Source organism: Trachemys scripta, chromosome 9 (genome assembly GCF_013100865.1).
Source record: "Trachemys scripta elegans isolate TJP31775 chromosome 9, CAS_Tse_1.0, whole genome shotgun sequence".
NCBI classification, from domain to species: domain Eukaryota; kingdom Metazoa; phylum Chordata; order Testudines; family Emydidae; genus Trachemys; species Trachemys scripta.
The window spans coordinates 80,352,349-80,376,481 of NC_048306.1; the positions used below are offsets into that span (position 1 = coordinate 80,352,349).

A 24,133-nucleotide genomic window follows, 5' to 3' on the forward strand; every position below is an offset into this window, starting at 1 on the left:
AGGCCTAAACACTACTTATGTCCTACTTAATTCTTTAAGTGATCCACAGGTCTTGTGCTGGCCTTCTGCACTGGGGTGAATTTCACCCTGATTGAATATATTGCCCCACCCCATGTGATGTAGCAGATGTCATAGTAGAGGAGCTTCGAAGTGCAGCCTGCAAGCTCAAGAACAGCCATGCTATCAATATTTGTGGTACAGCTGCCAAGCTGATCAAGCACGGCAAGGTTTCTATCTTGGAGTGGCTGATCCATGTTATCAACAAAGTATGGATTCATGAGAAACTACCCAGTACTGGCACCGTGGAATTATTCTCTCATTTTGAAAAGGGAAAGGTAATGCTCTGGTGTGCTCTAATCACTGTGGCATCACGTTGCTTTCCATTCCAAGCAAACTGTTCATGCTGGTTCTTCTTGAGCGTGTTAAGACCACCATAAGGAATCTATGCCATCTACATCAAGCTGGGTTTATGCCCAGCCAATCAACCATGTAGCAGATTTTTACCATTGGACAAATTATTGAAAAAGTCCAAGAGTTTTGGTGTAGGGAGGATGAGGTTATATAGCCTTTATTGATTTAAAATCTGCCTTTGACTTTGTTGATCGTCATTCACTTTGTCTTTGCCTGTAAGCTGTTGTGCCTGGCGAGCTCCTCAACCTTCTCATAGAAATGCACCGCCAAAATAAAAGCTGTATCCACTGACGTATTAGGGTGTCCAATTAGTTTGAGTACAACAGCGGTGTCTGTCAAGGGTGCATGGCTGCCCCTGATCTGTTCAACACTGTTATGGACCAAATAATGGAAGCCCATCACTAGCTGCATACTGGAGGTGGTACTGCATGATCTTTACATAACAGACCTGGAATATGCAGATGACATGGCTATATTCACATCCTCAGGAATTAATCTCATTAATGCTCTGAATATATTGATAGATGAAGCAAATAAGCTTGATCTTCAAGTCAACTGGAAGAAGACCAAACTGGTGAAAGTGGCTGATGGACCTCTACTCCTACCCATCGTAATTGATGGACAAAAAGTTGAATTTGCTGACTCTCTTGAGTATCTTGGCTCTGTTGTCGCCAAGAGGGAGGTTGCTTTTCAGACATGAAACATTGATTCCACCAGCTATGGATGTTATGCCTACTCTTTGGAAGCCTCTGTGGCATCAAAACCACAAATCAACTTGGACTAAAATGCATATCTGTGAGGCAGCAGTTGCTTCTGGCCTTCTGTATGGCTCTAAAACCTGGGCAACCACAGAGATACAACTATGCCAGCAGGATGCTTTCAGCATGAAACAACAATGACATATTAAAGGCATATGATGGTTTCATCATGTTATGAATGAGGATCAGGTGTCAGATCAGCCAGCCTCCAATGTCTTCTCAAGTGATTCAACACCAGCTCAGGTGGCTTGGCCATCTGCTCTATATGCCAGAGGCCATACCAGCTTTATTTGTTTGAGCCAACAAAAGTTGGATGGAGAAGACCTCATTGATGGCCTCACACACCCTTGAGGGATGTTGTGGCTTCCTATGACATCCACCTCAACCTTAATATAGATCAGGCCACAACATTGGCAGGAGACCGAGATCTCAGGAAACGGATGAATTGGATGGATGGATCCATTCATGATCTGACGTGCACTTTATGCTCCACAAGAAGGAGAATTTCTGAATGAATATATTGCAGTCAGTGAACTGGAGGCATTTGATGTGATTCTCTTAATTGTATTTCCTGATGTGGTGAGTCATGGGCACCTGATATGGTTCTCTATGCTGGATTTCCCAATGCAGGGGCAGACTAGGAGACATCCAATTCAGTGAATCTGAATAACCTATTTTTACCAACCCTATGATCTCATGAAATTCAGTGGAAAAACATGGTGCTCAATGCACTTTTTGAGAATCCAGAGCATTAAGACAGAAAAAAATTACCATATTTCCCATATCACTTTCCACTTTTAAAGTAAAGTATTGGAGGGAAGACACTGGTTTTCAAGTTACAAAGTTGTTGTCAAAGATAGATAGATATGTGGGATGAACCATATTCAAGTGTCCGCTACTAATTCACATTGCTAATTGTTGTGAATCTTCATGTTCAATACAAAGTATATTCATGAAAGAGGATATTTTGTGTTTTTATTTCAAGAAGTAACAATAGCTTATTAAAAATTGGAGTTATAAAATTAAGCACCAGTGAAAGATTCTTGGGTACAAGTATTCTGGAACATTTAGAACTCTAGTGCAATCATCCTTTATTCTCTCAGCCTATCAATTTCAGTTTATTCCCCCTAGCACAATAAAAAAGAAAAAAGCTTTGGAATTCTGTTAATCTTTTGGCTCCCCAATCCTATGGAAGTTAATTATACAGTATGATTACATAGGTAGTTATAAACTGGAGGGACCAGAGTCTCAGCTAGTGTCAATTGGCATAGCTACATTAAATCACTGGAGCTACACAGATGATTTACACCAGCAAGGATTTCGCACTAGGCGTCTAGAAATGTTAATGTTGCACACCCTAGCTTTCTCCATCTTTCTCCATTTCTTTCCCTTTATTAGAATGAAAATCAGCAGCCACTTTCAACTTAACAACTGCAAACTAAACCAGGTTGTGGTATATGCATACATAACTCTATATATCATGGAAAAAACATCGAGTCCCCTAACTTACCAAACACAAAAATTGGAACCACAAGATTCATGCTAAACATGAACACTTGCTGAGTTTTGCTTATTTGCACCCCATTACATAACTGTCTTCCTGCTCATTGTCCAGATTATTGGGACAGGGAATTTGTTCATTTCTAATGTACCTAGCATGCTTGTCTAGACGCGATAAATCGATCCCGGATCGATCCCGGAAGTGCTCGCCGTCAACGCCGGTACTCCAGCTCGGCGAGAGGAGTACGCGGCATCGACGGGGGAGCCTGCCTGCCGCGTCTGGACCGGCAGTAAGTTCGAACTAAGGTACTTCGAATTCAGCTACGTTATTAACGTAGCTGAATTTGCGTACCTTAGTTCGAAATGGGGGGTTAGTATGGACCAGGCCTCAGAGTATGTCTACACTGCAAAACAGTTGTGTTCTTAACTCAGATTAGCTAACCTGTGGTAAGTAACTGAGGTTAAAATAGCAGTGAAGACATGGCAACGTGGCTTTTAACTCAGGTTAGCAGCTCGAGTTCAAGCCTATAGGGCATCCTGAAGTTGAAATCAAGCTGCTAACCTAAGTTAAAAGCCACGTTGCCATGTCTTCACTGCTATTGTAACCCAAGTTAGCTAATGCTGGTTAGCTACTCCGAGTTAAGAACACATCTTTGTTTGCAGTATAGACATACTCTAAGTTTAGGCATCCCTAAATAAGTGACCTTATTTTTTTAAAAAAGTGCTGAGCACTCCACAGCTTCCATTGGTGAGACCTAGAGATTTTGCCCCTTTCTCAACCAGTGAAGTGAAATCCATTTGGCAACTTGTGGACATCCACTTCTGGGTCACACCCCTGGTTGAGGCATTCTGATCTAATGGACTGAGCAAGGAACTCAGGAGTCAGGATATCCAAGTTCTGTTCCTGGGGCTATCGCTGACTCTCTTTGTGACTATGGACAAGTTAGTTAAACCTTCTGCACCTCACTTACTCCATCAGTAAATGAGAGAAAAATGCCTACCTGTATTTGGAAAGGTCTTTGAAGTCTATGGAAGACAAAGTACTATATAAGTGCTAAATTACGTTATTAATGATAAAAAGTCACCTCTTCCATAGTTGCACGTACAACTGATAAAGATTGTAGTATTTGGGGGGAGGGGAGCAGAAGGGGGAAGAGGAAGGAGGAGGTATAATCTAATATTTTCACTGATACACCGTGAGGTGTAAATGGATGACAAAAAAAACAGGTGTACTGATATAACCAACAATCTATTAACCAGCTTTATATTTCATCACTGGCATCTTAACAATCTTAGTAAAAAGCAAGAAGACAGAGTGTACACTTGTGTTTTGTAAAATTAAATTTAAAAAAATTAAAAAACTTTTGAATTTAAGTTTTTAGCAGAGGTTTTTAGTCATTACATTCCCCAAACCTCTTCTACAACGCTGCCCTCTTGTGGTCTTAAATTTTAGAAAAATAATGTCATGAATAAGCATGAGCATACTTCGTTTAATACGAAAATTTACATTCATTATTCACCATGGTAATTCTCCTAAAATTTGCACGTCATGCGACTTCATCCACAAACAGGAAAAAAGATGCAAAGAAGGGTGTTTGAAGATGGAATATATTATTACATAGGCTACAAAGCTATTATTTTAGGGTTGGTTTTAGTTTCGTGTTGATCATTGACCAAAACTGCTTAACCCATTATGAACTATTCATAGCTACATATTTACTCCAAAGGTGGGTGGGCCCAGGGAAAATCCCTCCATCTGGACATCATCCAGCCTTGGGAGATTCACAACCTCAACCTGTATCTAGCTGCTAACTTGGCAGCTGCCACCTATTACTATAGTAGCCTGAACTCAGGCCTTATTTCTTATCTCATGCATATCTTCTATAACTGGAACTCCATGTCTTTAGTGGTTACACCCAATTTACATGATTAAAAATGTATCCAAATCAAGTTCTAACACATCAGTTCCAAACACCTAGAATTGTTGAGTTAGAAATCTGAAAACAAGCCTCGTAGTTTGGGCCTGACTCACCTGTAAAGTTGAGTGCATGTACTAAAAAAGCAAACATTAATGATGGGCAATATTAACATCCTATTTTAGGCTGGTATTTATTTAGTGATCTCTATATAATGTACTTGCAAGTGTAAACCATTGTGTGCTCGGTTATTTACAATTGTTTGTAAATATTGTTGTAATTTGGGTGGTAAATAGATGGATTAATATGAAATGTCATAGAGATCTCATCTTTTTCTTCTTATTCAGAAATTGTCCGAGCAATGACACATGTGATAAACCAGGGGATGGCAATGTACTGGGGAACCTCACGCTGGAGTGCTATGGAGATCATGGTAATGTAGCTTTTAAAAAACTATCACCAATTTCTGTTATGTACTCTAGATCACATTCAGGGCTGCAGAATTTGCCAAAATGCAATGTAAAGGTTGAACAATAAGCACCTGTCTATGCTGGGAAAGTTTTTGAACTGGTTTTAAAATCTGTTCAGCTAAATCAATTTTAAAACCAGTTACAGTTGTTGTGTAGACCCACTTTTAGGTGGATTAAGGTGGCCTGACCTGTTTTTACTGAACTTTATTTCACAACTCTTGTTGGAGTTCTCCAGATGGGCTCAGTAGTCCTGGATGCTTCAATAAACTTCCCCAACTATAGTATCTGTGAATGTGTCCCATCTGAGTGCCAGGGGATAATGTTGCACTGAATATGATTTTAATACTGGGGAGAGTTTCTCCAGGGATAACTCAGTCAGCTGGCCACACAGCCATATTGAATAGATTTGTCAGCATTACTATCAATTCCAGAAATCTCAAGACTAGAAGCAGCCACTTTTCTAGTAAAAGACACTGTAATTGTGATGAAAAAAGTTAGACCTGTAGAATATGAGTCCTGACTGTTTAAGTCCCACAGGCATTGAAGCCAGTTTTTCAATTCTGAGGAGTTCTTGCTTCATCAACCAGGGCCAAAAGATGAATGAGCCTGGCATCAGTCAGGAGATCAACAGGAGCTCAATAATGTATCAGTAAATTATAAAATCATTTGGCTCAAGTCTGAGCCTGAAGTTTACTGTGACTTTGGACTTGACTATATCAGAGATTTTTGCAGTGGTGTGGCTATCCCCAGTGCACACCAGTGTACATGCACTGCACAGATACAACTCGGCCCTCAAACAGGATAAGTCGCACTGACACAAGCCCCACTTGACACCAGTGCTGCGCATCTACACTGGGCATTTGTATGGGTACAGCTATGCTAGTGCCCAAATGTAAGTACCGAATGTAGAGGAGCCCTTTGAAAAATAAACAGTGAAAAGAATAGATTCCACAGGGGTTTGGTTCTTTCAGACATACTCTAGGCATCCACTGTCTGTGCATTGGTGAAAGCACAATCCTGGTGACCTTGTCTAGGATAAGAAAAAGGCTTTGGGCTCTTTTAAAACATAATAGCTGTGACAATCTCCCCAGGGAGCCAAGAATGGTAAGCTGCTGTGTTACCCCTCTGCCTCAGCAAGGGAGAGCCTTGCTGGAGCTTAAACTGAATGACAATTCACTGCCACACCAGTTTGTCTGCCTCACCAGCGAACTCCACCTTACCTAAACCTTCACAGTGAACCCCCCTTCCCAAGTTCTCCAGAGCATCTCTCTGCAGTATCCAGCCCCTGTCACTGGACACTCAGTGAAATGACCAAGTCTGCTGCCTCCAAAGAAAATGCACACACCAGCCTGTTAAGTTAGCTTTAATATACAGCACTGAGATGATTTTATAGTAAAACCAAAAAGAAGTTTATAAATAAAGAGCAGAGATTTAAATGACAGTAATTAAGGATAATAGAAACCGAAAATTGTTTAAAATAAAGCAAATATAAAAACACTTTCTAGTGTCTAACACTTAACAGGTTACAATCCTGATCGCAGGCAATTTCTCACTTACTGTCAGTTCTCAGCACCTTCAACCCACATGGATGGGGATCTACCTTTCAGAAAGTGCTGGCCTCTTTGTCCCTTAAGTGATGGCTTTTTGCTTCGCCTTACATTTCCCAAAAATCATTGTTTTGTCCCCAGAGTGAGGATGCCCCCTGGGGTTCAGACTCTGGTCATCCTGTTTGTTCTTCAGCAAGCGGGGACCTTCATCCCATTGGTGTGATCACTTAGATGCAAATGTATGTCCATTATCTTTTGCTTGTAATCAAGCCATTCTGTTTCCTCCTTCCCCTGTTAGCTCAATCACTCTGTTTACCACAGATGCATATCGAAGCTTGGTCCTGGCAGACTGTCCAATATACATTCCTTTCTCGAGGACAAATCTGTTAATGAACTTTGCTTGGATTGTTTGGTCTAAACATATTTTAGTAGCATATATCCAGCACACCTACATAGCTCTTGACATGCTAACTGTACATACATCATAAAAGAATATTAATCACCAGAAAGTCACCAGTTTTCATATGATATCTTATGAGATACTCGTTGGATAAATATGACAACAGTGTGTTATGCGTAATGAGTTTGTCAGGCATGGTAACAGTTGTAGTCAGACAGAGAACCCTTTGCCAGTGGGCATTGAGAGGCTCATAGAGTCACAATAACAACAAGGAGTCTGGTGGCACCTTAAAGACTAACAGATTTATTTGGGCATAAGCTTTCGTGAGTAAAAACCTCACTTCTTCGGATGCATCCGAAGAAGTGAGGTTTCACGAAAGCTTATGCCCAAATAAATCTGTTAGTCTTTAAGGTGCCACCAGACTCCTTGTTGTTTTTTTGTAGATACAGACTAACACGGCTACCCCCTGATACTTGACAGAGTCACAATGAATAACCCATGTTAATTAACTGCTGTTTAAAAACTTCTTAGCTCCTAATGTAGACAAGTTGTAACACCTTTATAAACATGGTTTGTTGGTTGGTTGTAGTCAACCCAAGGCTGCTGGGTATTGCAGCAGTGGAAAATGTAATGCACTTCTGGGATGGAGATCCATCAGTCTGAGGAATTTTGATTTCACCTTGTACAGAAAAAGGAACAACTGGGTGTGGGCTTTCAGAGCTAAGTATTATGAAAGCAATGTGAGCGTGTATGGTCAGCATGCCACCTATATTTCACTGTAGTGACATCATACCTTATACACACCTTCAGGTTAGTTCAGGTGTGAAGTGAGTAGAATCTACAATTACTGGGTATTTTTAATAATTAATTCTTAGAATTACTATTAACCAATAAGGGTTTGATCTAAGAACCTCTAAAGTTAATGAGTCTTTCCATTGACTATAATGGGAGTCCAAAATGCCCTGAGAATTTGTTGCTTTTTTCTTTGTTTGAATATACAGAAAACAAAACATTAAAAAGCTATTTGAAAAGAAGCCTGGGAAATGTGAATATATATATTGCATCTGATGAGAATTTGGGAATCTACTTTGCAGCAGATTCTTTATACCTAAAGAGGTCTGGGACATGCACTGATTTTATGGATGCTTAGTTAATTGATATGTTATATTACACAAAGATAGTCTCTGTTAATACTTCATTTTATTCTATTGATTTTGTACAGGAAGCCTATTCTGTAGCAAGACAGTTTAATATGATTCCACCAGTATGTGAACAGGCTGAATATCATCTTTTCCAGCGAGAGAAAGTGGAGGTTCAACTGCCAGAATTGTACCACAAAATAGGTAAAGTTTAGAGATTTGCTCTGTTCCTTCATTTCTTACTCTTGAGGAAACAATAAGCTAATGGCAAGGATACAGAATCCTTTCCTGTATGTCCCTGCTAAATAGAAGTGTGGCAGAAAACAAACATCTGCCTAGCAATCCAAAGAGAGAGACTCTCTCAGTGTAGCTCTAAAAGTAGATATCTGTTACTTTGAGATGCTAATTTCTAAAGCCCAAATGGTACCCCAGATCTATGCAGAAAGGGGAGCCACCCTACACTAATCTCATCTCTCCTGTGCTGAAGGGAATGCATCTGCCTCCACAGCACAATCTGCCTCTTCAATGGCTCCAGACCACTCTATGGAATCTGTGGTCAGGGATGGGGTGGAGACAAAGTGGGCTGGAAGAGGAACAGATTGGCCAGGGTGCATTTTATCCTCCCCTCTGCTCCTGTGGAGAATGCACCAGCAGGACTATCTTTTCTGCAGCTCCACTCCCTGAGGAGCTGCCAGATGCAGTGCAGAAAAAGGGGTTGGACAGCATAACCAAGAGAGGTACGGGGCTTCCCCACCCATCAGTGAGATATAGGAGCCATCTAAGACAAAGGACAGGTTTGGGATACCTCAATCAACTGGGAAGAGGAGGAGCCAGCATGAGGCAAGCCGCTGACACAAATAGGACTGTGCCAGTTGCTCTAAGAGGGATCACACAGCCTTTTAAAAAATATGAAATAACCTTGTCCAGGTTAGTTCAGGAAGAGACTGTTGTTACCATTACACTGGCTGAACATCACTAACAACTATCATAGGAATAAGCAGTAAACTTGGTCTTTCTCTTTGCAGACAGTCACATTTATGATGTACCAATATGTCGCCAATTCACTGTAATTTCCTTACCCGATTGCTTTGTAGGGGTTGGAGCAATGACATGGTCTCCACTTGCCTGCGGGATCATCTCCGGGAAATATGGAAATGGGGTTCCTGAAAGCTCCAGGGCTTCACTGAAGGTATTTCTCCTGTGCTCAAGAGAAGTGGGTGCATTGCCTTTGTGAAGGCTTGAAATGAAAGATAAACTGATTCATTATAATAAAGCTGCCCCTATACCCAGCTCTGTTGATAGGTCAACTCAGTTTCTCTGGCAACCATAGTCCAGCAGGAGTGAAAATCTGTGTTATAAGAAATTCTCAGTTTCACTGCCACAGTTTAATCCACCACTGTGATCCTGTTGATTAGCTTTATGTGGGTATTCTGGGCCAGATCCTTGCCGATGTGAATTGACCTAGATGTACTGAAGTCAGAGCTAGACCACTTTACACCAACTAAGGACTGATTTGGCCTTCTTTATTTTTCTTCATTCTGATAACAGGGTTTTCCAACCTCTGAGAGCAGAGCCTTAGAAAACCATCTTGGACATAAAGATATAAAATATAGGGGAGCCCAATTCTGGCAATGCCTGTGCCTTACCCTATCACTCTCCTGTTTGAAGGAATTTGATTATGCAGGCTACGCCTACATGATCATAACAGATAATCCATGTCCAGGACTCCAAAGGTAGTAGAATTATGCTCTGCAGCTGTCTAATTGAAGCAAGAATTGTAATGGTTTGTGCTCTCAAATGTATGTTTATTCAAGACAGAGAACTTTATTTCAGAGGGTTTTATCACTAATGTTACCCAGCAGCAGGAGAGCACCAGGCCATAATTACAGGCTGGAGGACAGCAGGATTTTGTCCTCAGCATGACCCACATAATTCCTCTGCACAAAGCCCTGTTACTCAGGCTTTGCATGAAGACTCAGAATACACCCCTAGAAATTAGAAATGTAAAAGACCCACCAGGTTGCATAGTCCATCCCCTCTGCTAGAGGAGGAAGACAGCCTGCTAGGCTGTTTGGAGTGGCTCATGACCCTTAGTGCCTATCTCAGGGCAGACTGTCAGAAAACTGGCAGATACCCCAAACTGCTGGTGTGTTCCATAATTAGATTTCACCAAGCCAGTGACAAATGTGAATTCCTGGATCACAATACCAGTCTTACCATGGAGTCACAGACAGTCCCCTTAGACTCTCCAGTTTCTCATGCCACCCAGACAAACTGGACTTTGTGATAAAATGGTTACTTTCACCAAAAATCACATCACATTTAGGTTGGTTCCAATCCCAAAAGACTAGTCACTTACTCCAAATCAATTGGTAACCTAGATCTTACACCAAACATGCTGCTGGTAGCCAATTCTATAATAAACTAACTAAAGGTTTATTAGCCAAGAAAAGGAAATGAGAGTTATTGAGAAGTTAAAACAGGTAAAATATATGCACGAGTCACAGTTTTGTCATTCCAAATGGTGGCAGTGATGTAATAAACTGCCAGTTTCCCAAAAGTCTTTTCAGAGTACCCAGATTGTCTCTGGGGATCTCTGCTTTGCATCTGGTACACTTCCCTGTAGGAGTCCAAACAGTCCAGAGATCCAGGATCTTTCCTTGAATCCATACTTACAGCTTCTTCTCACAGAAAACAAGCTGACAGTGTCACTACCCATGTGGACTTTTCCTTTGATGACAGAGACTGAGGAATGCATTTTGAATCTTTGACCTCCGATCATCACACACAATTAGCACTTTTCTGTTAAAGTTCTTCATTTGCATTCCACAAGGCTTCTTTCTTGTTTCATGGGTTATTTAGTTTCAGGGGTATACACAATGTAAATGTTTGCTACTACATTATAACAGGATACAGATAAGTGAGAACAATGCAAGTAACATCCCACTAGTTTTCATGACGTTTAAACACCAAATACAGTTACACATTTAACAATCACTTTGACCTATACTAATACACAAGTGAATTGGCCTGGGGCTCTGACACCTGGTCCACAGGCCACAGAGTATTTTGTATTGTCCTATCCAGTCCAGTAGTTCCAAGATTTCATTGTAACCAAAAGCACTTTGCAGCTGTCTCTTTCAAAACATTTTAAAAACCAAAATGGCTTGGTTTGTCTACACTGCACCACAATGCTCACTATGGGTAGTATCTAGTTTGCGTTAACGTAGTACTGTTTGAATGAGGATTCTGTTAACATGCACTAAGTTCCTTTTAGTTTGCGCCAGCAGCGTCCAAACAGGGCAGTTACAGTGCAACACTTGGGTGCCCTTTGCACCTGTTGTCCACATTGCAGCCCGCTGTAGACACAGCCTCAGATTCTCTCCTGCCAAGAGATCTTCTTGGTGCAGGAGTGAGAAGGGGCATCAGGAAACCAGTTATGACTCCTTGATTCTTAGGTCGATCTGTGCTGGCCTGGGCAAAGGTTAGGACAGCCTAGAAGCCTTCTGAACCTATGCCAGCTAACTATCGTTCCCAAGGGAGTGTATGCCAGCTGGGGATTGCTGGAGTGCAGTGTGCTTCAGTCACAGCCCTCCCCATCCCCAGCATAACCACTATGCCAAGGAGAGGCAGGCTTAGGAGCTGGGAGGAATCAAGATAAAAATGATGGAATGCACGGGAATCTAATCTTGCATTAATGAGAGCACTGTTGCTTGGCCACTGGGGGCTAGATTCACAAAGGGACTTGGGTGCCTTTCTGTTATGTTAGGTGCCTAAGACCCAGATTTAGGTGCTACTGGTATTCACAAAATCCCCACTCAGCTGCCACCTCACCCTGTAGGCACCTAAATCACTTAGTGACTTCGTTCTTGTAGTAAAAGTTCCCTAGGCACCAACATTTCTGCCTCTGAACATGCGCACGGCTGCCTCACTCTAGGCATCCACACACCTATCTCCCACCTAAGTCCCAGTGTGGTTCACAAACCAAGGAAGATAGGTGCTTGGTTCCTGAAGTCACAGGCAGGGCTTGAACTGGTAGGCATGTTCGGAGGCTGCCTAACTCCAGAAATGGAACAGTGGGAAGGGAAGCCAGTAGCAAGACTGAGAATTACGCTATAGCCTGTGGGTAAGGCACTCAGCTGTGAGGTGGGAGACCCTGGATCCAGTCCCCCTACTGCAATGACTGTTGATACACACTGATACAGCTTTAACAAGAGAGATTGAGCCCCATATCAGAATATCCCATAGTTCAGTGGTTGTTAGGGTGCTTGCCTGAGACGTGGCAGATCTCGGTTCAAATCCCTTTGCCTCTGTCGGAGAAAAACTCTCTGCTTCCACACCTCATCAGGCAGAGGGGGGACTTGAGCTGGGGGTCTCCCACATCCCATGTGAGTATCCTAGCCACTGCACTAAAAGTTATGAAGGAGTTCCCCCGGCGCCTCCTCTTGCAGGAAACACCTTAGGTGCCTAACTCCAGGAGAGGGTTCACAGCTGAGAATCCCAAGCAGAGCTAGGCGCCTATCTCAGCAAAAGGGGCGGGGCTTGGCACAGAACCTGCTAGTCATCATCTCCCATTGACTAACTTAAGTGGCTCCCTACCCAGGGTGCTGGCATTTGTGGATTGCATTCTAAGGTGCCTCTCTCCCCATGCATTGTATAAGGAGCCTAGGCACCTTACTCAGGCTTTGTGAAGCAGTGTTGTTCCTGTGATTTTCTAGGTGCCTAAAAATTAGGTGTTACGTCACTCAGTGACACACTTCCTAAATCCCTATGTGAATCTAGCCGTAAGTCCCGTCTGCATAGTAAAAAGAGCAGGACTTAAGAAGGGAATGCATAGCTAAGTACTTTATTAGCATGATGTGAACAGTGCTTCATCTCCAGCATCTCGGACTTACACATTCTCCACTCACACCCCATTTTGAATAATGCACACTTGCACATAATGAAGTAAGTGCACAGGAAACTCCAGCCTTACTACTATTGTTCAGAGTGGAGAGCTACACCTTGTGCTTAACCTTATATCCTTGCATAACTCTCACTTGCACTGTGCTGGAGTGCAATATCTTACACGCCTGGCTGTGCACTGAACAAGGGAGCAAAGACCAAGATATTAAGCCTCCCACCTTCCCTCTAAAGATAGTAAATATAACTGGGTCAGATATATCCATCCCTGCCCATCCTGGCTAATATCCCTGATTTATCTTCAGTTAATTCCATAGTGCTGCACCAGAGATTGATATGGCCCACTATCACCGTTTTGCATGAGGAAGCTGAGGCAGAAAGAGGGTAGTGACTTGCCCAAGCTCATACAGGGAGTCTGACACGCCAGAGATAAACCTCAGGATCCTAGATTTCTCTCCTGTGCTTTTACCTCAAGATTTTTCTTCCTCTCTTGTCTAATGTTTTAGAGCATCTCAGAGCCCCAGCCCAGTCATTCTTATGAAACTTCTCTGTTATTTTCTTTCAGTGCCTGGAAAAAAACCCTTTTATGAAATGTATTTGAAGTTTATTGCAGCCTAGTGGCTGACAAGGCACCTTCTGTAAACAGTAAACGTTTCGAGTCACTCAGCAGCTGAAATGCTCATAAAACAGGTTTGTTTAGTGCTACTCAGTGCTTCCAGCAGAATTTTTAAGATGACAAAAAAATAATCTTGAATTCCTCAGAGATACAGGGTACTGTATTCTCTAGAGAAGAGGTTTTCAACCTGTGGTCTGCGGACCCCTGAAGGTTTGCACACTAAGATTTCCAAAGAGGTCCGCACCTCCATTCAAAATTTTTTAGGGGTCCACAAATGAAAAAAGTTGAAAACTATTTCAATTAGCCCTCTGTGCCAAAGGTCTTGCGCTTAATTTGGCCATGTAACAGCTCTGCTCAGTATGGGGCTTTTGGCAATCTGAAGATTAAATAAATAATAGGGGTAAAGATGCTTCCCAGCAGTCCCACCAGTCTACATTACTCCAGCAAGCCATTCAAAACCTTTCATTTGCATAAATACAGGTTTTGTCAGCAGCACTCACAGACAGGGCTTGGATAGGGTAGGAGTATAGGGAATTTATTACATAATATGAAATGTCAGGGCATTTGCAAGGTACATCAGGAAGCTTTTATAACAAAAGGAACAGCAGTAAAGGATTCATATTTTAAATGTGAATATATTCCCCTACCACAGAACTGTATTTAAACAGTAGTTTTTGGAAGTAAATTCTAAATATATAGCAAGGATAGCAAACGGGCATTTTGTCCATCTTAAGCTACTGTTATTCTGACATAATATCTTGAAAAGCACCTTGCACTGGTAATAAAAATGGTTCATAGTTCTGATTTATTATGCATGAGGTAAGTGGAGTGCAGCTTTTGCCTTCATTAGTTTTCTTGCAGAACATTCTAATTTTATATCTCCTTGCCCACTTTTAAATCCTCATCTCTCTATGCCCCTATTAATTAAATTCAAAATCCGAGGCTAGATAAGACTACATTTAGAAGCCCATCGTTAAAGAGTAGCAAAATTCCTTAAAGAACTAAGAAGTAGTTTTTTAAATTTTAAAATGATGGAGCATCACATCATACTAGACTCAGATACAATTCAGTCATTGGTTGGTGATATGTAATTCTCAAAGTGAGTTTTTTAATCTATTTAAATATTGTGTTAGCTTCATTATTAGAGTTTAATACCATAGATTGTTCATAATGCAACTCCTAACTTTACTACACTGTACTCCTGTACGCTTTAACATTACACGCTCTGCCCTGCCCAAGCTGTAAAATGGGGAGGAAGGAATAACTTTCGTGGGTGATGCTTCAAACTGGGTTCGTGGATTCCAACGGGAGCATTCTCTGGCCAGAGTGAGGGTCTCTATAACAAGGAAATTGAGAGTGTTGGGGAAGAAAAGCAAGATCATGGGAGGCTAGAAAGGAGTTTAGTAAGAGTTCGCTGTTTGAATGTTGGTATTAGCTCACTTACCCACCCTGGACAATGAGCAATCACAACAAAGCTGGGAACATCAAATGCATTACACTTGTCTTTAATTCTTTGTCATGCTGCTGTCCTACCGTTAGCACCAATTCAAATCTCAAATTATACACAGACATTGCACAAACTTGTTTTATCTATTAAGATGCAGATATGTAACTTTCTGCACCCTGGACATGCTCTGGGGTTAAGTGCGTAAGAAAACAGCAGAGTAAGGTTTTTCCTCCTGATCTGTACCATGAAGATTAATGGTACTCTGTTACATTACAAATGGAATCAATCTGACATGCCAGAATCTACGTGCATCCAGAACTGTTCATTTTTCTGGCTTGTTTCACTGTAAAAATATTGACCTCTAGCCCCAACAAAAAGCAACACTTTCTCTGGTTATGAAGCCTACTTAGTACTTGCTGTTATCTGTGATGTACTGTCCTTACTGTGGCTGACAGTTTGAAAAATGGCAGCGCATTAAGACATCAGGGTTTTAACATCATTTTAAAAGACTCAAGATGTTTAACTAAAGAATGTCTTTTGTATCATCTCATGGGTAAAAATCAACCTTCTCCAATAAATATAAAAGGATGAAGGATGTCTCCCCGCATTAGCTCTTCTCAACTTTTTGAGGCTGAGAAATAATAGAGCAGCACTAAGATGAGCATCTGAAAGCATTTCACACACACGCTCTTTTATAGACACTCGTGTATGAGCCAGTGGAGTCAGCAGACCTGGGTTGTGTTCCTGACTCTGCCATTGAATTGCTGTTTGATCCTGTGCCTTAGTTTCTCCATTATAAAATGAGGATAATGCTTAGTCCACCACTACAAAGCACTAAGAGATCTATGGATAGGAAGCACTAAAAGAGCTCCAAGGATCTCAAAGTGCTTACAAATATTAATTCATTAACGCCTTGCAACAATCCTGCAAAATTACCCGTTTCGTTATTACTAATTAATTACATACAGACAAAATGCTTGGTGCTGTACGAGACACAAAAGAAGTCACTATCTTTGCCCCTGAGACCTTGGAATCTTAGTAGACAGACAACAGACTTTAGGTTTCACAGGTAAAAAAGTGAAGCACAAAAACCTGACTTGCTCAAAGCCACACAATTTATGGAGGAACCAGCAATAGGATTCAGCTCTCCTGTCACCCAGTCTTGGGTTTCAACCACTAAGTCATTCTCACTCATTTCTTATAGCCTCTATTAAATTATACTCCTTTTTAATTACAGGTTTTTTGCCTATTAAATAGATTTCAACCAATCTGCTTAAAGAATAGAATTCAGCTCTCTATTACACATATGATATGCATATAGAACAAGTTTAGAATTATCTAAATATCGTATTTGATTGTAAAGAATCTATTTCCTCCATGAAATTCACAAATCAAAGTATAAAGATATCTGTTGTAAACTGGCAGTATTCAGATGTGGATCCAAATTAGGTTTATATTAGAGTTCAAGGTTGAGGGTGAAGGTTCAGGGTTAGACTAGAGGGAACTGAAATCTCAAATTGTTCCGATTAATTTTTATAAACATTGAATGGTGATAGGATCTTGGAAGAACAGCTGATTTTATGAACTAACACCTTGAGCCAACATCTAATGAGAAGGGCTAAGATTTTGCTTTCATCCTGCCCAAATAGGAAAATAGAACTATTCTGGGTTTGGATCCAACCAGGAGCTAAAAGTGAATGGGGTGATTTCACATTCCAGGGTCCATATTCAAGGTTTTAGTTTTAGCCCATCTGTCGTATAAACCAAACAAAATATCAGTGTGGAATCTACAAGATGACTTATTTTTTCCCATCATTTTCATGCAACAGCAGTTTTGTATCATTCAAGCTCAGTTACTACCTCCTGAGTGGGCTAAGATTTAAAAAAAAACAAAAAAACAAAGCTGCCCATAACAACTCTGAATTTTTAATTGAATTTGTAATCACTGTCTGCAGTGTGGTTGTAGAGACATGACTTAGGCTTTGTCTACACTACCCACCTTTTAGAGACACAGGTGTGCCGTTAAAAGGCGCACAGTATAGCTGCTGTTGACGGCAGGAGAGAGCTCTCCCCCAACAAAAAACTTTCACCCCCAATGAGCGGTAGAAGTTTTGGTGGCAGGAGAGCGCTCCTGCCGACAAAGCACTGTTCACATCAGCGCTTTTCGTCGGTAAAACTTTTGTCATTCGGCAGTGTGTGTTTTTTTAACACCCCTGAATGACAAAAGTTTTGCCAACGAAGTTTCAGTGTAGACAAACCCTAAGATCTCTGTGGAGCTCAAAAGCTTTTCTCTTTCACCAACAGAAGTTGGTCCACCCACCTCATCTTGGTAATCACTGTTAGTTTTAACCTTCCAATATACTTGATTCCTAGTGCTACCAGTGGCTAAAGGAAAAAATTGTAAGTGAAGAAGGAAGAAAACAGCAAATAAAGCTGAAAGACCTTTCCCCAATTGCAGATCGTCTTGGATGCACACTACCTCAGCTAGCAGTTGGTAAGAAATACTGAAAGTATAATTTATTGCTGCTTTCTCCCCTCTTGCTTGATACTTGATTTGGTTCACATCATAGTATTGAAAAAAAAAAAAACACTCTAGAACTAGTGTAATTCATATATACCAAATGTTGTGCTTTGCTGATCTTTGGCAGATCATTGAAGACTGTCTTACACAAAGCCATGAAGCCATGGGTACTCCATTAGTATTCACTCATTCCCATTTACATCTCTGAGAGAGAGAGAGAACTTAAAAGCCTTAATAGCCAGAGAACCAGCAGTATCTCTGGGACCTGCTGCATTTCAAATGGCACATTCAAAGTGACAGCCAGCAAGGATAGCTTTCTGCTTCAGAAAGAAGCGATTTTAAATCAAGTGATCACTCAGAAAGACAGATTAAGTCAAGTGATCATTTAGATAATAGAAACTGTAGACCAGGATGCCAGGGATGGATGACGATTGATGATGTAAGATGCAGTGCTACTTTATAAGGAGGCATGCACTGAACGAACATGAGTATATGAAAAGGAAGAAATGCTTTAGAGTAAAGTAAAATGCCAGTTTAAATTACTACTCTGTATTCTTGACTCATCATCCTTTGGCAAAGACAATATCCATTTTCTTATAAAACAGCAATAAAGTGAGCTAGCAATTACTATGAAATAATCACGAGTGCCTTTGTTTCTTGCAGTGTCCCAGGAATCTGGTACCTTTGAAATAGGCACAGACCACCTGATTAACTCATGCTTTATAAATACAGCTAACAGAGAAACCTTTTTTCAAAAGGAGAGGTCATTAATAATTTTTAAGTGTGCTGTCTTCTCCATGCTTGCCTTGAGTCATTACTGAAATGTTGCACACATATGGCTGTCAGAGAAGTGATCCTGCAGTTTAAATAACTTAAGTAACCACTCCTGTCCCCTAGCACCAAAAAACAAAAAACGTGCTCCTGCATCAGTTTATTAGCAGCTTAAGTGGTCAGATGATGGAAGATCTATTTCATAGTTTATCTTTCAGCATTATGCACAGGAACTAGATATTAAAGCCTTACCTATAATCACAGGGACTGAGTAAATGCTGACTAAATCAAGATGCTGGGCAATTACCCTTTCAGCGGTTTACCAGTGTAGTATATAAATCAGTGGTACATGCTCATTGGGAACACTTTTTTTCTGGTCATCCATCTCAAAAAGGGTATAGCAGAAATAGATGGAGGTTGGATTAATACAAATAGAGGCATGGAAAGACTTTCATATGTTAAATAGTTTGGGACTGTTTAGTTGAAAAGGGAAATAACTTAGGAAGAAGATAAAGCTATACAATATAATGAATAATATAGCAAAGGCAAATTGAGCAGTCCTATTTACCCTTTCCCATAACGTGAGAACAAGAAGACATTCAATAAAACAAAGGCAGCAAATTCAAAACTGAAAAAGGGAAATATTTACACAATGCGTAGTTAGCCTGAGGAACATATTACAACAATGTATCAAGTGCTATTAACATTTTTTAAAGGATTTGACATTTACATGGATAATGAGAACATTCAGTTATATTAGATGGGATCCTTTAAAAAAAAAAAAAAAGAAAAAAATAAGGATATAAACTTTCATGCTTCAGGACACAAACCAACCACTATCTGACAGGGATTAGGAAGAAACTGGCTCTATGGACGAGTTATTCTAAGGGGTTTCCTGCACCCTCCTCTGAAGCATCTGTTATTGACCATTGTCCTCAGATAAATGATTCTGGACTAGACTGATCTAGATGCAGTATGACAATTCCTATGTTCCTAACAGTCATGTGATTTTATTCCCAGCATGGTGCCTGCGAAATGAAGGTGTGAGTTCTGTTCTTCTAGGATCTTCCAATCCAGAGCAACTGATAGAAAATCTTGGAGCCATTCAGGCAAGTAGTGTACGAATAAATCCTACTAGTATCAAAAGCGTTTCCTTACTTAAAAAAAAAAAAAAAAAAAGTGTTTCAGGGTAGCATTGTACATACCCTGAGTCTAGTATGTTCAGTATCCTGGATTTAAAGGTTTACTACATTTTCAGTTCCTCTGCAGTTCTGACACTTTAATTAAAGAAACAAATATACTCTACTTCACTGGAGCCCACAAATATTATTTTCCAATCTCCAGTAGTCTTCTACAGGAGAATTTAAAAACAGAGGTCTGCGCTGACATTAAATATCTCATAGCATTTTTCATGAGGGGCTTGCACTGATATCCTTGACCACAAACTTCCCTCCCATCACTGTTCAATGATGTTTTACATGTGCATAGTTTACAAAATGCCCTGAGATCCTTAGAAGAAAATTACAGCAGACCTTCTAGTATAGTCATGACAATTTGGGAAGGAAGGAAGGCAGGCACAACTTAAATGTAAACTATTTACCATACAGAGACAGAGAGCTGTTACATTATTTTATACAATTGGTTTAATTTTGGAAAACCTGTTTAACCAAGAATAACCATGAAGCAATCCTGTTAATATGTGGGCTTCATTTTTTCTTCATCCTTAGGTTCTTCCAAAGATGACATCACACGTTGTAAGTGAAATAGATAATATTCTAGGGAATAAGCCCATCAGCAAGAAGGACTACCGATCATAATGCAATGCATGGTTACACAGGACTGCATGGTTAAAATAGTGCTCTGTATATAGTACAGTACTGAATTAATATCCAGTCATTAGAATCATGCAGCAGCTTGCTGCTTAGTCTCTATTGTTACTGGATTTTTCAAGGTGTGTGCTGTTGCTACCAATCTGCAGTAAAATTCAAAAGCACAGTTGATCTCTCATACAACTGAGAATATTCTTTGTATTTTCTTATCTCTGACTAAAGTCATTGACTCTTACTTTTCTCTTAGCACCTCATGCTTATGCAGTAAAATACACATATCAAGCAAAAAACAAAATACAAAAACTATTTATATCCTTTAGGTACTTGGTAATTAAAGAAGGATGTACAGATATATTTTTTCAATGAACAAAAACAAAACTTACGGTTTTAGTAAAGACGCATTCTAAGAAATTTCAACTATAAAAGTTCTTCAGCTAGATCATCGAATGAGCGAGTTCAAAATTTTCAAATGCAATTTTTATATAGGCTTTAGGCTGTAGCTGAAAAAGGACCTTACAGTAAAAAGTCAGAAAATTAATTACCACATGGTTCAGCTTCTAAATAGTTCAGTTAAGAATTTTGCATATTGAGTGTGCTCAGCTGTTCATTATATAATTCACAGTTGCTGTAAAATATCAGAAAACCAGATATTTGTTTTGGTGAAAAGGTTACATTTGCTCTGACTGTATCCTGGAAATCAGCCATAAGTAGTATTTTTGACAAGGTATTTTTAAACAATGAGTTTTGTGAAAGTGTTTCATCCTTAGACAGGAAACACTGGTACATTTATCAGTTAATCTGCCCATTTTAAGAACAGCTTCATATAGTAACCTCACTTTGCTTTGTAAAATGCATTTACTATAACTTCAGTAAGTGTATTTCACACATGTATTGCATACATATGCACTTCCTAAAGAGTACAGTAATGTATAGTACATATAGGGCCATTGTATACCATATTTCCTAACTTCATAACATAGGAGGGTTGCACACATTTTCCAGATGACACATGAACAGAACATAGATACTGATATTTTTAAAGTTAAAATGTTTTTCTTCTATTTCATCCAATGATGTATGGTATGTGTAAATGAACTTAGGTTCTGTATATTAGAACTGCAATCTAACTTCTGCTTGTACACAATAAAAGCATTTTGTGCATCTAACCTTATAACTAGAACATTTATTACAATCAGTGATTCTGTTTTTAGGACAAGAAAATACATACATTACGCTCAGCAGCAAGGTGAAAACAATTTTGCAAGATCCATAAAAATATTAAATTGAGATTTTTCCATTGAAATGAATGAGATATAAATGATCTCTTTGGCCCACCAAGAGATTACTACTTTTTCAGTGATCAGCCGCCCAAAAGAGGGCACATGGGGAAGAAAAAAGCCATTATTTATTGTTAGATGATGAGGGGGACTTAAAATGTTTGATCCATATTTTGGTAAAAGATATTTAAATAAGAAGTCAAGAAACTGCACTGATTTAACTCTTGTGTGAAGTGGAAGGGCTTCAGGAGTTAGTATACCTTACAAAGGTGAAAAAGTGAAATGCACTCTTTTGCAGGGTACCAACTGAACTATTCCCTTATTTATGTACCAATCCCTTTTCTCTTTTAGGACACATTCCTTATGTTTTCCCCTCAGTCATACAGGAATCCTGCACTCTCTGTGTGTAAGCCAAAGTTAAAAATTCTTGCCTGTTATAGAGATTAATGTAATAAATACTCATTAAAAAGGGAGATGGCACTGTCCTTTATTCAGAGAGAAAACTAATATGAAGAGTCAAGTGGTCTAATAATTTGGCAGATAGCAATGGGATGCCAAGCAACAAAACTTTTAGGCTAACCTTCATTCTATTTATGGAATTGGGAGCATCTCTAAACCAGCTGTCGGGGGCCGGCGCAGGTTACAGTATCACACAATCTTTGTCACTTTAGACACTCCTACCATCTCTGTGATTTATAGACACTGATCTCTTCTAAAGGGAAAAGGAGAGCGAGGGAAACACGTGGTTATGCAAGCATGACAGGATTTGGAGAAAATGATGGGGATTTAAATTAAGAGTCCAGAAATGATTTGGGTTTCAAATATTTGTTAAGCTTCTTATCCTATAACATCCTATAATTTTCAGGAGAAACTCTGACCTTACAAAGATGGTCTCCAGGCCTTAGAAACATAACCATTCCAAAAAAACTAAGCTAAAGAGAAAAAGTTAGTAAAATATTCAATGAGCTGACAGTAACAGCATTTCACTGTTGGTAACCTGTCACTTAGAGAAAAATATCAGCAACTTCCTAAAAGGCTGAAAATCTAGGTCCCTCTTCTGCAAATACATGTTCTTAACTATGCGAGTACTGAAGTCCCATTTTAAGAGTCAATGGTACTACTTGTGTGTTGGATGGATTAGGGCCCGAAATGTATTCTGCCTTGTTCTTCCTTTTTGGTTTCTATCCTCCCCACAACTCTACCTCAGTGCAGAAGCGGGTGTTTGTTGTTGTTGTATAATGAATCCCATTGTGCTAGGCCCTGTACAAACAGAGTAAGAGGCAGTCCTTACCTGTGATGTCAAGCCTACCGTTCTCCAGTGGCCCAGGGCAGAAAAGACCACAATTCAAGGTGAAAACACCTGAAAGTCTAGAACAATTTTTTGAAAGACATCTTTCTGCAGCAGCAGAAAAAAACAAAAACATACACATCCAAACCTTTCCCCCTCTGAAAGTCATCTTTAAGCTTCTCCATGTAAAATACTTAGACAAACCCTGCATACTCTAAGGCAAGCCAGACCCAATACCTGCCGCACTCTGGAACTGCAAATTGGAAGTTCTGCAGAGGCTTTATTTAAATATTAAAAAGGCAGTTTATTTTCATCTACAAGGAAGATTTAGTATAGTATCACATCTCGTATTTCAGCATTGCATTTATTTTAACCTGTCCCTATGTTCAGTTTTTAGGATGCCACAGATTTGTATAGGCAACATAGCCATTGTGTTAGCTATAAGTTTTGGTATTTAGGGGGAGGGGGAAGAGAAGGAGAGCAATTGGAGCTTTGAGCAAATAGCAGAGCAGTTTGGGGTTGACGACTACGGACATTGGTAGGAAAATCTAGCATATCCCCATCCCAGTCAAAAAGGGGTTAAAGACATCCTCCGGGCAGTCAGCCCCAATCCAGCACACCAGTGAGGTGTGTCAAACCTGGAGAAGGTCAGGTCCTTAAAAGGGAGGATCTCAGCTCAGCTGGAGGTGGCACACTAATGGAGCAGGGTTGGAATTCAAGCTCCACAGGCCCAGGATGTAGGGTTGCAGACTAGGGGATACCACTTGAGACCCTTGGTTGCCAAGGGCCCTTCAGAAAGGAGAGTGGGTGGTTCTTTTTCTTCCTTTGCTTTCCCAAAACCCTGGACTCTGCCTTTTGTAAGCTCCTGACTGCCGTCTTGACTACTTTACCTCTTCCCCCACATGCACACTGGAAAGGAGGCAAATGTCCTGGGCAACACTGCTGGAAGACTCCAGGACAACCCCCCAGCAATACCATGGTCAAGGATACAAGAGCGTTACCCTTCCTTTGTCCCAAGGGGTGCCAGAAAGGTATAAGCTACTACAGTTAAAATATTATCATCTTTAGGTTTGACTTAACCCATTCATCCCAATGGGTTAATTCACATTCACAGCTGTTTCAGGATATTTTCCAACAGAACTTTCTTTAGGCTTATTCTTGGCTCATACTTTCAAGGTTCTTTGCTAGACCAGGGACTTGGTTTATTTTAAAAAAACAACATGGAAGCTTTTACTCTGAAGCACAACTCCATAGGGCAAGGTGAGGCTGCCACAATCACAGAGCTCTACTGATAAGTCTTCCACCTGAAAACCTTAGAAATTTAGAAGGTAAATATCAAAC

General features: G+C 40.2%; 1 protein-coding gene across 5 annotated transcripts in view; it reads left to right on the forward strand.

Annotated features, from left to right (window-relative positions):
* The window catches only part of KCNAB1 (potassium voltage-gated channel subfamily A member regulatory beta subunit 1), a 239,956-nt gene extending 218,563 nt beyond the window's left edge, over window positions 1-21,393 (forward strand). For 4 of the 5 annotated variants that reach the window (XM_034782392.1, XM_034782393.1, XM_034782395.1 and 1 more), the window contains 6 exons: window positions 4,933-5,018; window positions 8,225-8,345; window positions 9,236-9,330; window positions 17,480-17,600; window positions 19,419-19,507; window positions 20,126-21,393. In XM_034782392.1, coding sequence (XP_034638283.1) covers window positions 4,933-5,018; window positions 8,225-8,345; window positions 9,236-9,330; window positions 17,480-17,600; window positions 19,419-19,507; window positions 20,126-20,215 — 602 coding nt within the window. In that variant the 3' untranslated portion in view covers window positions 20,216-21,393. The remainder of the gene's footprint in view (window positions 1-4,932; window positions 5,019-8,224; window positions 8,346-9,235; window positions 9,331-17,479; window positions 17,601-19,418; window positions 19,508-20,125) is intronic. The other variant, XR_004647220.1, reaches the window with a different exon arrangement.
* The last annotated feature ends 2,740 nt before the right edge of the window (window positions 21,394-24,133 follow it).